Raw genomic sequence first — 13,729 nt, 5'->3', positions numbered from 1 at the left:
GTGCATGGAGGTAAAGTCCCTAATATTCTAGACTTCGGTCCTGAACGAAGGTTGAGGCGACTTTATCTCTGGGGTATAAAGTGACCAGAGCATGAAGCTCACCATTCACTTCCATCTAGTGTCAAGATCTAGAATACAAAGAGCTTTTATCTCCATGCCTCCCATATGTGATGGTGTTTAGGCACATACATTAATTCAATTTAAAGCTATCTTAAAAGCCAAATCATGCAGAACTGAACTTAAAGACACATTTACATTACAAGAAACCAAAATAACCCGATATTAGTTCAACATTCTCACATGCATCCATAACATCTGATTGTAAATACTAATAGAATAATGTGAATAGCATTGTCTCATACCTGTCCACCATGTTCCTGTAGTAATGAAAATAACACTTGCATTAATTTCATGCTCAAACATACAAATATAAATTTTCTGAATTGGGTATTCAAACAACATGTAAACTCTAAATTTTAAAATAAAACACAATTCTTAAACAATTAAAACTGCAATTCAAAACCACACAAAAACACATTTTTTTAAAAAAATCAACAATATGCAAAATGAACTTTAAATCAAATCAAGGGAATGCAAACAATAAAGTGTTCTAGTCCTGATGTGTCCGAATTAACCGGAATCCACGGTAATAGAATAGCGTAATTGTTTTGGAACTCATTCCTTCTTTTTTTCCATGTAACATTAACATCAAAAATACCTCTGAAGACCCTGGAAGGGCAGAGTTATGTTTAGCTTTTATCTTATTTGGTCAGTTTTTTCTAATTTTTGGGCCCCTCTTGTATTGATTTCATTGAGTGCTACAATTTAATTATATTGCCATTCTGCAGCGAGTTGTAACAAAAATCTGCAGAATTTAAAGGCCTAGATCTTGAGTGTAATGTTCCAGTATAAGCAGAAATTAAACAACAAAAACATTTTTTCTTTGCTATTTTTCCTATGGATTTAATATTAATCGCAAATAAATGCATTAACCATACAAGAATTATGACTAATATTTATACGAGTCGCGTCCACAAAGTAAGTTCCCCACTCGTCCCACAGCTAGCAAACCTTATATTGCGCGAAGCGACTGTGCGTACGTGATAGAGCAATGACGTAGCATGACGCATGCACTAACGGTACTTCCCGCGTTCTCACAGTAGTATCGTTGCAGCTGTTGAAGATGGAGGTTCTTATTCCAGCTCCCGCCGACTGTGAAGTGCGGTCAGTGATAACGCTAGGCCGCACACGGCTCGACGGACAGCAAGTCTCCTGCAGGAGTTCAGCTGGGAGGTGTTTAATCATTCACCCTCCAGCCCGGACCTCGCTCCCAGTGATTTCCATCTTTTCCTACACCTCAAGAAATTCCTGTCCGGTCAGCGTCAGCGTTTTGAGAATGATAGAGAGGCGGAGATGGTTGTCACACAGTGGTTCCAATCCCAGGCGGCAGACTTCTACGACACAGGTATTCAAAAGTTGGTCCCACGGTATGACAAATGTCTCAGTTCCGGTGGCGAATATGTTGAAAAATAGCTGGACACTTGCTGTATCTGTTGCAATAAATATTTACACGAAATTGTGTTTTGTTTCTGTAAACGGCCCCAGGGAAACTTACTTTGTGGACGAGCCTCGTATTTACTGCTGAGGTAAATTAAGGTATGTTATCTTATACATAAATGATAATCATACAGGGTTTAGCTTCAAACAGAACTCCACATTACATCAGTTTTAAACTGAAAAACTTTGTAACAGGTATGTAAAGTCTTAAATTTCCTATTCATAAGGCACACTTCAAAATAAATTTCATGCAAACAGATTCAGACACACCTACATAAAGATACCAAACAAAAACTCTTCATGAACAAACCATAAGATCATGTATAAAAGCTGTATGTTTACTTACAGTTGAGTTTAGCATATCTTGGTGGAGAGGTTTCTCTCCGACTTTGTCCATGATCATCTCCCCACTTGCGTCACTTACATGGTACAGAGTTACAACAGTCTGCAATATTAATTTACAATCATAAGTTTTCAGACACGCAATGCAACACAGGAATTGATTAACATACCCAAGCAATCTTTCCCTGCTGCCACATCATACTTAATTTAACATTTAAAGTAATGAAAAATTAGAAGTTTTATAATAAACCACTACACAGGACACATTCAGTCTAATCAACATTCCTACAATCCATTTCAATATTATATTTCCATTTCTATGTATAGTATTTCTTAAAATTGGTTGCTATTAAAGACATTTCTAACAAAATTCTACACAATGTAACTTTCAAAATTTGTGACATGCTTCACCTCTATTACGACAGAATATTTTTCTTTTGTATACTGTTTTCAAATAACTTGCAACTAATAATCTTTTAGAGTGAGAAAATACAGAGTGATTGTAATGTCGTGCAACTCACATTAAAATATTTATTGATGGTTGCAATTTAATACAATTGAATTTTGAATAAAAATTTCCTTGGATATTATCCATCGTCTAGTAAAATATAAAACGTAAAACAACGTTTCAGAGATGGGACTCTATCTCCGTCTTCAGGTTCCTACACAGTTGGGCCCACTAGATAGAGCTAATCTCCAAGTAAATTTTTTATTCAAATGACTCTTCACCATCGTCAACAAGTTTTAGATTTGATATACAATTGAATTTGATTAATAAACACACAACAATGCTGCGACTATACAAGAGCACACGGAGGTCACATCATCTGATTACCTGTCTCTCAGTTATCTTCCAACAGTAATAGTGCAATGGCTTTCTCATAAGTGCAAAGTGTTCATTGTCAAACACTACCTGGCATCTCATTCTTACTCAACTTGCCAGAATGAGTTTAAAGATACGTTTTCCTATCTCCCTGTGCCAAACAAATCAACCGTTTCCATGACACACAGGAAGCGTGCAGTACAGAAACTGTACCAATTGTCCTTCAGTGTTACGTGACAATACAGAGCGTGGTAGTCATTCCCAAAAACTTAGGACAACATTGTTTTTTGTTTTCTGATTCCAACATAACATAACTGACAAACAAAATGTGTCAGGAATAGGTTGCATGAACTTTCAATCATCCTTTACAAAATTAATTTATCTTTATTTTGTAAGAGGAAACTTAAAATATTTTTTTCTGGTCAGCCACAAACCTGATCTTAAGTCAAACATTTACACACTCGGAGGTTCCAGTCTCAGACAACATTTACTATATATCACAGTACAGTCTGACCAAAGTATGTGTTTCAATGCAATTTACAGATGAATGTAAAAAGTGAAAGATTACTTTATCACCAGTTCTGTATACACATCACATTCAGAAAGAAGAAGTTACTATTATAACAGATGATTGCTATACATCAACACATCATTATTTATTGATTCAAAATTTAATTACTTTAATGTTATGAGAGTTTCTTCAGTATAAAAACTGAACCATTTAACAAATCCTTACCTCTTGTTTCTTCTCAAACTCTGCATCATCTTCACCTGTTTCATCAGCAACTTCATCTGGTGAACCTGAGCCAAGTGCTTCAAAGAAGGAAGCCTCAGCTTGATCACTATATTCATCTGCAAGGAACTCCGACATTACATACGGTTCAAAAACATGTTAAAGATATTATTCAGAGATACAGAAATGTTAATTCTTACTTGTAACAAAGGCAAAAAGACAGGTGAAAACTACTCTCCCTTGCACCCACAGTTTCAAGAGTATAAAGTGTGCTTTTTTGTGATTTTGTTTATTTCACTGGACGTGCTATTCATTTTGCGCAGATGTAATTTTATTCCTGCAGAGCTAATTACACTACAGCCATCACATTGCATGGAATCAAACATCAGTTTTCCTTCTGTTTCTTTAAATATTCACCATACCAAAAAAAGGTTCAAATCAAACATCACAGATCTCAATTTATATATTTTATATCGTGCACATACATTTTTCTAAAATAAGTCAATTTTAAGAAAACTTGCTGTACTAATGCTTGCTGATTGCAGTCTATCACCAACAAATTGTGGAAGAGGAGCATAAAGAAAGACCTTGTCAAAAACATGGCACATTGACATTACCTTCCTTAAGACATCAGTAATTTAGCAACAACTTATTTTGAACTGCAATACATCAGACTGACCAAACTTCCTGTTATGTTAAAAGGCTGTTTCCTTACCCCTCCACATCTTCACTGATCAAGGACACAGTTCAACTTCTCAGTGAGCTACAGCATATTGTATGACACATTACTTCCAAGTTAAAGCATAAAAACTTTCCCATCTACTTTTCAAGTTAATAATATTTTTAAATACTACAAGTTTCCCATCTCAATTTCTTACAATGCAGTTCCCAACCACGCATCAGAAGAATAATTTACTATTTACCAAGAACTAAAACATTAGTAGAGACATCTGACTTGCCTATGATATGAATGTGAGCTCGACCAGCGTGATCTTGGTCCCTGATTTGATTGGCAGCACTGATGGCCTTCAACCTCTCTGTTCGCTTGCTGTTTTTACCCACATACACAAATATCTCTTTCCCAGCATCCAAGATAAAGCAGTCACCTTTGTTCATTGATGATACATGTAGATTTACCTAGAAAGGATAATACAATATGGACTTCCATCCAGGTTACTGCAGCCAAAGTTCCTTGTTGCAAATGTGAGAAATGTACTATCAAGTATATTCTATTATTACGAGTTCAGCAACGTACTGGGCCACGAGTGAAGTCCTGACTGAGAAACAATGTTATGACATTGTGTTGACTTGCTCAGTCTATATGTACCTCAGACACATTGATACGAGTACAGAGAATTGGCGGAATTACGACGGAAACCAAATTACTTGATAAAAACTGGCCCAAAATTCCCCTATCCATCTCAAAATTCACATGGACTGCCCTGGAATTGAACTCAGGCCTCAAAATTTTTAACATGAAATCATTTTTTGATATCTAAACAAACCAATGAGGCTATCATATAATATTTCTGTAATAACTAAACATAAGCTTTAAGTACTGGTACCATTTTGGTATTATGAAATTTTCATTCTGAATTGTGTTCTACATTGTTTTTTCAAACAGAAAATCTTCAGTTGAATTATACGGTAAGACTTGTCTCCAAACACTGAACACAAAAGTTTATGCAAGTACATTAAATAAAACCTGATATTAAATGCGCTGTTCACACCTGTCTGACTCGAACATTTCGTTTGCCCTTAACTTGGAATAGCTTCTTTTCCACTGCATCAGGATCCACATGGTGGAATCCACTGGCCACTCCCCCAGGTAGGTATCGAATACCTGAAACAGTGTACAAGCCTCCATAATTCTTTAACTTCAGCACAATACTAGCATCATATTCAGTATCACTCTTATCAATATCATCGTAGGTAACAGCAGTAATACTATGGTATCAAAAAAATATTATCAGCAACATCAATCACAGCATATTTTATATATATATATATATATATATATATATATATATATATATATATATATATAACAACACAAATGACCAATTTAAACTGGTTTAATGTGAAATGTGTAACGTGAATAACCATGGCAAGTGAAGTTTAAGCGGCTCATCCACGTACGAGTTTGACTTGCGAGTCTGGCTCAGCGAGCTTAACTCGTGAGCCGGGCTCGGATATATTTCACCACACATGCGTAGCAGACTCGGTTCGTGACATCCCACCCACAAACGAGTTTTTTATCTCAATGGAACCCGAGCCGAGCTGGACTCGCAAGCCAGACTCGTACGTGGATGGGCCGCTTTAGTCTTACTCTATGTACATCTTTACACTTATAGTGATTACTAGCAGTTGTTGGAAGTACCTGTGTTGAAGCTGTTCTCCTGTATATTTTCTATTTAATATGTTCAGAAAGTGCTTAAGGCATGAGCAGATAATGATTGATATCAGGGTCTTACACATCAAAAAGTGGAGGAGCTACATACATGTAGAAATAATCAATAACACATCTACTAAATAATAATATGCCGCAGCGGCTTCAACTCTGAAATTAAAGAATATGAAAGAGAAACATCCTAAATACCTGCTGTAAAGATATGCAACTAGCACAAGAATGCTATTGACCGACGAGTTACTTAATGAGATCATATGAAGTGTATAGGTTATGTAGCAAGGAGAGATAAACAAGAAAGTGATCTGTGTACAATTCAGATTAGTTTGTACCTTGGCCAAAATTTACACCACGTACTGCCCAAATATAAATCAGAAATTATGAATGAGTTACAGCAGAAAATTTATAAACTTCTTTAACTCCTGGATGTTTCAAATGTTATCAGACCATTTAATATAAATTCATATTATCCCCTATATTTGGTTATATTAGATGCAGCAGAATATATTTCATTTTACTTTGTTTTGTTATGTTAGGTGTGGAAAGTAAGCAATAAGCTGTATTCTTACTACACGATAAGGTACATAACAGGAAGTATCAAAATCAGGGTTTGAAGTATGGATATCATGAGTGTAAATTAATTATGCTCTAAGCTGCTTGCTTATCTTCATACCAGACTTGAAGTATGAGAGGAACAGCTGAGATTCGTGGTCCTGCACTTCACGATGCTGCACGGGAATCCCGCCTAGCGAGTCATCCAATTCAACTGCCATAATGGCAGCTGCGCCAGCCTCATCCTGATACACACGACCATAAAGCACCACTCTGATAGCTACTGATACTTCATAGGAAAATCGTCATTATTGTAAACATCAATTTCTTTGATATTAATCCCAAATTATGCAGGCTGCAAAGTTAATTATAATATATGGTACAACATATTTAATACTGCATGGTGTGATGTTACGAGCATTTCACTTCTGTGCGTAATTTACCGAGTTTCCATTGGGGCATACAAATTAGGCAACATTTTATGAAGTCACATGCCTCCCCTTGCCTTGAGGCTCTGTCAGCAATGCATAATTTTTAATAAGCTGCCATGAAACACTGATATTCAGAGATTTGGGCTTCAATGTCACGGAAACTGAGGTGTATATGCTGGCTTCCCGTTACAAATATTCTTAATTAACCATCTGTCCGGTAGATTCAATACAGTTGATATCAAATCCCATCAGTGGCTATGACACTGAACCATCCACCTCACAACACACTTCCTCCACGACCCATCCCATTTCTTTCTTGGTCCTGCAAATGATCATATATCCCCCCCCCCCCCCCCCCCAAAAGTAGATGTTCCACCTTTGCAGCTTCCCAAACTTCATAACCTCAACAATATTAGGTGAACTGCACAAACCACAAATTTCCCAGTTATGTAATAGAACTTACTTGAGAAGTTTCACTTCCTAGCCAGAAGTGAATATCCCAGCTGAAACTGGTTTTGTTCTTCTTTGTCTGAAACAGCAGTAAATATGATAGTTAATATTTAATTATTAACAAACCTGCAATAATCCTCTGCGCAGAAATACAGATATACTTACAAACAGAACAATATATGAATCTCCTGAATAGAACTTCCCATAGTCCTTTGTTGGATATGGGACTGCATCAAAGTTCTAAAACAAAGAAAGAAACTCATTATGCTAACAGAATATATTTTCAGTCTACTAGTTTCAGGTCATTATTATATTTTTTACTTTGAAAGATATAATCTGTGATAGTTTCTGAAGTGCTGACTACAAAATCAAATTTTAAAAATCAAGGTCTCAAAATATAAAACATAAAAATTACACAAGTTATTTATAAACCTCTTGGCCTTGTATTTGAACAATGCAAACATCCAAGTGAACTTCATTCACATTTTTCTGCACTGAAAATTTATATAACTTAATCTATTTTAACAGAGATGGAATTCACAGTACGTTATTATGGGTTAAGACACTGTGTAGACTCATACTTAGATATCAATGTTCCACAGAAACATACTGTCTCTATCTGCAGCCCTCAACATTGAAACAACATTCCACCTGTGTAAGAGTCCACACACCGCCAAACCCAGAACACAAACGCCGCTGTCATAACCTCAAATCTCAGAGATGGATATGCTTTAAATCCAGAGGGCAGGGAAAATACTCGGTTCACAGGGGGAGGCTGGAATTCATTTAAAAATGAGTTGACTGTCCAAAACACCAAAGTACAGCCGTTTATCCTTAAGCGCGATAGTCCTGTTTTTGGAAAACACGCGTTATAGAAACCTCTGGTTCAATTGGAATTCAGGGGAAAGGGGTTACGCAGTTCGAAATGTGTCACACCATAGTGTGCATTTGTTTATTGAAAACCACACCGCAACTCGTTCCATTAACATACTACGCACTAGGGTACAGTGTTGACCCACACCGAAATTTTGACATTTCTCTGACAGTGTCGCTGGTAGTCAAATGAATTCACTGTTAGTATATTCGTAGCCAAGTCAGAACAATTGGAGCCCTTTTCAAATCTGCGTTTATGGGTTACTTCTCTGAATGTATTTATTTGCTTTATTTCGATCGCGTACAGCAACCGGCCGCTTATGGAAACGGTTCTCTCTTATAAACCAACGGCGTTGTGAAAACTAGTGATGATCGCCCTGATGATGGAGGCTGCAAGCACTTCTGAAACGTCGGCAAACTTCTATTAGGCTGAAGATTTCTGTCTTGTGGGTTGTTGCGGAGGTCATATTGTCTCCGTCATCAGGGCGATGAATAGGCTACATGGCGCTACAACCCAGAAGACAGCCATCTTCGAATACAATGTTTTCGGAACAGTGCAAATGCTTCCAGTTATTTGTAGCAGTGAGATAATGTGTGAACATTTCGAGATAAGAATTTACTTGATGACGTTGGCGAAAGGACAACTGCTTTTCCACTGCCTTAGCAAAACTAAAGTAAAGACGTCCAGCTACACGTCTATGCAGGAGCTTGAAGGGGGGGGGGGGGGGGGGGGGAGTGGAAGTATAGCTCCTACTCATTCTTGATCTCGGCACCAGATAGGGTTAAGTGGTCAGCATCACGCTCCGGCCGCGCTTTACCCCCGGGGAGAAAGGATAGGAGGCTGGGTGGGCCCCAGAGCCGATCTGGACGCAGAGTCTAGAGGAAAAATCCTCTACCCTCGTCGTCCAAGCCATAGCTAGTCACTATACTGACTAAGCTATCCCTGTTCCTCCTCTGCATTTCGAAACTTCAGTGTTGCAATGCAACAGAATGGTGCATGCTATGACCTCCTATTCCTTCATTTTGAGTCATTTAATTGTAACACGAAAACTGATGTCATGCAGGAGACATGGTGTAATGAGCTTCCACTTAACTGTGACCTACCTCCATTCTTCTCCCACGTCACTCGTTCTTTTGGAGGTCACGCCCATTATCGCCATAACTCAAAAGGAGCAACCGACTAGTTCTTTTAATGTTGCTCTGACTCACCACCGACAGCTCGCTTGCCTTCAGTGCATACCGCCAGATAGTGTTTCCGGCGTGATTCATTTGTTGCAAAACGCAAGGGCTCTCAAAGTGACTTATACGCAGAGCAGAGGGCAGCAGTGAAAACGCGAAACCACAACGGACTACGGAAAACGAAAAATAAGATAATTTTTTTCGTGGTTCAATGGTACTCCATACACTGTAACGCAGAACAACCGATCAGACAAGACAATCCGCTGCAGATAACCAACATAGACGTTGTTAGCCAGATCGTTTATGATAACACTGTCCATTTGCGAGCGCAAACGAAATTGCAGAAGAGACCCGCTGTAGTATGGCCTTTGGCGAGGGCACGGCGTTTAATCTATAAAGTTTGCCACCCGTCGCTAGAATTCTCACGTTTGGCTTTGTATCACATTTCTTGCCATTCTAATCGGGCATCTTCCTTGCATACCTGTGCCCCGTTCGGACTTACCGATTGTGCATCGCGGAAGATAAAGTCTGTGACTGACTGTTTCTGAGAACGTACTTAAACATTTCCTTGTAGGGATTTTCCGTCTGACGGCAACACAGCCATTTCCCCCCCAGAAATTGACAAAACGATCAAACAATAGGCTGCAACATTTTTTTTCTGATTCTTGCTACTACAGAGACTCAGCGTCGGGGTTTGCAACGATGATTCCCGCTGCTGATTCCACGTGTTGTAGTACAGGGCCACCGGGAAGCCTGAATTCCTACTGAGAGGTTACCCCTTCGATATGTTACGACAAACCCTTTCTTGGTAATGTTCCAACCAACCAAAAAGCTAACTAAAAGTAGGTAACACCATTCTTGAGGACGAAACGCACTGCTGGAAATGGTAAACATTTACTTAAAATTATAACAAGAGGTGGGTCATCCCACCAGGAAACTTGTCGTATATGAAAAGGAGTTTGGTTGGTCGGCTCTCTGGGATTTAAGTGTTGGGTTCGCTTTGGCTGATAGTCTCTGCGACTTGGACGGGAAATTACTCAAGCTGACGCTGAATCATACCCTGGCATTTGCCTTACAACCGAAAGCTCAAGGAAAACCTGTCATGGCAGCCGGGTAGTTTGACCACGTGCTCTCTTCTCAGGGTCATCCTCGACTGGCCTACTGAACATCAGTCCTCTTCTCTCTCTCATGGGTGACCTCAGCCTTTGGTCGGCATAAGTGCCTTCCAAGATGCCATCTTATGTACCTAAATTTTTGCACGTATATACAGACACACTTATATACAGTACAATTAAATAACTGGCAACTAGCTGATTCCGTTAAACGCAGCTTCAAAACCAGTGGATTGGTGGTGGTATTGTTTTAGTTTTAGGGAATTAAATAAATGTCTTTCCTCGCCTGACAGGGAACATATGTTATTGTGACGTTAAACATTAAAATCCCGGCAGTGACAATTTATTACTCTTTCCAGCGACAACGATTTGTAGCGTTTTATTGAAAATTACTTACTACATGAACAATGTTAAGTGTTTAAGTTGCTACATAAGTCTTTTCTTTACAAACGACTTTGGATGGACACGTCTTGTTCAGTTATTGATTAATTACAAGGACTACCCATGAAGAAAACATTCTTTAGTTTGTCATCTGCCTCCCAGGAGTAATTTTTATCAAGTCACATTTATCAAGAAAGAGTTTGTTTGTTCGTGAGTGCAGAGAACAATTGTCTGAACATTTTTAGTGTAGCAGACAGACAAACAGAATTTCAGTAATCACAATGACATATGTTCGGTCAGACAGTAACATTTGAACAACGTTTTCCAAAAACAGTGGCAGAGAAGAGAGAAGATATTCCAGTCCTCTTCCTTGGGACAACGAGTAGCATGATATTATGTCATGTCCGCGTGCCATTCAAATGCCCTCGCGTGTCACAGATTATTAGCCATCTGTGGTGCACACCCACAGATACTGTCAGTCGCTCTGCCGAACGCATTTCTGCGCCTACCGCCATCTGCATCAACACTTGCAACTTTGTCAATGATTATTTAGCTCGCTGACATAACAACTTTTTAACTTTTCCCTTTCGCTCTAGGTCTGTCATCTGTTCTGTACCTTGTCTACTCACTGTTTTCCCATAACTGACATTGTTGCTGCTGTAATATTTACTGACATCAATCATCTTTTATGTCAAAACAATTGTATTTAATTCATTTTTAGTGTTAGTGTCGACAAAAGTACACACACAACCGTTTGCATACGACACCATTACAACGCGGCTAACGCGAACGCACACTTGTTATTTCTTTGTTTCTCTCCTTTTATTTTAGACGCTTGATATATTTTACTTTTTCCTGTTTCTTGCCGCCTTTGGTGATCGCCTAGGCCGGCCTTGTGGTTAAACCGGCTGTAAATAACGCACGAGAAATGGCAAACTTCTGAGTACGTCTATATTGGGATAGTTTTGTCAACGACATGTCCTGAACAAAGAAGCTGGCTGTCGGACCTAAGTCTGGTGTTCCACTGGTATAAATGTATTCCGTTTCATAACTGTATTACTTTAGATGTCATTCGTTCATCACAACTAAATTTTCTATACAGAATCATAAAACGAATTCGGTAAGTCGATCTTCTGAATGTATCGGCGAACAGGGGGGGTAACCAGCGTGGTGTCGTACACCTGGGTTCAGTCCTTATATCTAGTAATGACAAACTAATATAATGTCTTATGGTAGGACTCGTCAAACCACTTCCGTCACCACACACACACAACATGAAATCGCATTAACGAATGCTTCCAAAAAGCTCCAATAGGAGCGCTTTCATTCTCCAGACAGGTGATACAGTTTGTTTCGAATCGCGACCAGGAGGCACAGATGCATTACAATGTTCTTGATACATGCGATGAGAATACCATGTCTGCTTCTTTCCGATTATTTACCGCTGCCATATAATGTAGATAAATTTAACAAATGAGGAATATTTAATAAGTTACTCGGCTTTTCTGAGGTGATTACTTTGAAGATTAAAGAAACTTCCAAGATTCTACTTCCGGTCACGTGCTGATGAACACTCCCGTATGCAAAGCTACATTCTTACAATGACGTAATTGTGACATAAATACCAAACGTATAAAATTCAATAAAATTTACATGGCGAATTAAGAACACAATTGTGGATGCGTAGCAAAACTTTTGAAGGCTAAACATAGGCTAGGCCTATACGCACATGAATTTTTGTTCCACATTTCTCAAAAAGCACCTATATCAGACACGGGTCTATTATAGGACTGTGTGTGAAAATGAAGAGCGCGAAGTGAATCACACGAAAACCCGGGCTATTGTTTGCAGAATGCACAGGGTTACCCATTCCAAATGCGATGCTTAGTTGCATGGCAATCCGATTACGTAACGAGGCCATATAATGCAAGTTTACTTAACAGCCCTGCAAACACGTAGGCTACAATTTCCCAGCTGTTGCGTGGGAGAGTCTTTAAAAAGATTTCAGTCCGATATCAGATTCTTTATAACCTAGTCTAGACGTAGGAAGCAAGACTTTTTCGGGAAGGTGTAACATGGACGGAAAGGACTATTAAACAGGATCTTGGAAAATAAAAATAGTTTCGATGGCTGGGGGCCGAATTTGTTTTCCCTTTTGCTATGCTTTAAAATCCCAATAGATGAGATTAATTATGGCGACGAGATTTCGGTTTGAGAACTCAACTCGTTATCAGTGAGCAAACAAACGCATTTTCTTGTAGCGGTGACGAAACTTTGGTTACTTCATTGAAAAGCATCCATTAACATTTTTCGAATAATTTTTTTTTTCAAGTTAGCATTCCTTTTATATGACAGAACACGTAAGTGTCTGAAGCTGTAACCAGACAATAAAGTTCCAAATGCATTTACCTGTTGTATCTTGCAATATCCTCTCCAGTTTAACACTTATGAGGGTCTCTTAATGACCACAGTCAAATGAACTTAAACTTTAAACCATGGTATTTCGACCATACTTTAAACTACAGGCATATAAATGGCATTAGTGGTCCTTGCCGTACGAAGAATTCTGCGGGCATTTAAATTTTGTACAGGCTCTAAGAAAAACTTTAATATTATCTAAAATAAGAAGGATAAAGTGACGACATAAACGTCTATTTTACGCGAATATAACAGATTACACAGTCTATTTTTTTTGTAAATGTCGTTAATATCTTAATTGCACAAATATATACTAATAACTAGACGTTTTCTTTTTTGAACGCTCAGTCGGTTTTTTTTACCAGTCCTGTCGAGGGGTGTGAGAACTTTGAATTGGGTGCCTGAAAATGAAGCCGAAACCCGTTTGACATAAACAATGTTTATTGCTGTTTACGTCTACAGTTTCCCGGT

General features: G+C 38.5%; 1 protein-coding gene across 4 annotated transcripts in view; it reads right to left on the bottom strand.

Annotated features, from left to right (window-relative positions):
• The window catches only part of LOC110834329 (gelsolin, cytoplasmic-like), a 32,057-nt gene that overhangs the window by 15,737 nt on the left and 2,591 nt on the right, over positions 1-13,729 (bottom strand). For 2 of the 4 annotated variants that reach the window (XR_015532638.1, XM_022073372.2), the window contains exons 2-9: positions 7,461-7,535; positions 7,309-7,374; positions 6,536-6,659; positions 5,186-5,298; positions 4,415-4,592; positions 3,459-3,574; positions 1,904-2,002; positions 363-377 (exon numbers count right to left, since the gene is read on the bottom strand). Coding sequence is in view for 3 of the 4 variants with exons in the window: in XM_022073372.2 (XP_021929064.2) it covers positions 363-377; positions 1,904-2,002; positions 3,459-3,574; positions 4,415-4,592; positions 5,186-5,298; positions 6,536-6,659; positions 7,309-7,374; positions 7,461-7,535 (786 nt within the window). In the remaining variant the exon portion in view is untranslated. Of the gene's footprint in view, positions 1-362; positions 378-1,903; positions 2,003-3,458; positions 3,575-4,414; positions 4,593-5,185; positions 5,299-6,535; positions 6,660-7,308; positions 7,375-7,460; positions 7,536-9,272; positions 9,410-13,729 lie in introns of those variants that run through there. The other 2 variants (XM_087340661.1, XM_087340660.1) reach the window with 2 other exon arrangements.

This window comes from Zootermopsis nevadensis, unplaced genomic scaffold (genome assembly GCF_977971745.1).
Source record: "Zootermopsis nevadensis isolate Lab colony 2312 unplaced genomic scaffold, Znev_1.0 Znev_ptg000061l, whole genome shotgun sequence".
In the NCBI taxonomy this organism is placed as follows: domain Eukaryota; kingdom Metazoa; phylum Arthropoda; class Insecta; order Blattodea; family Termopsidae; genus Zootermopsis; species Zootermopsis nevadensis.
Note: the sequence above shows the minus strand (reverse complement) of the source record. Positions and strands in the feature narration are given on the sequence as shown.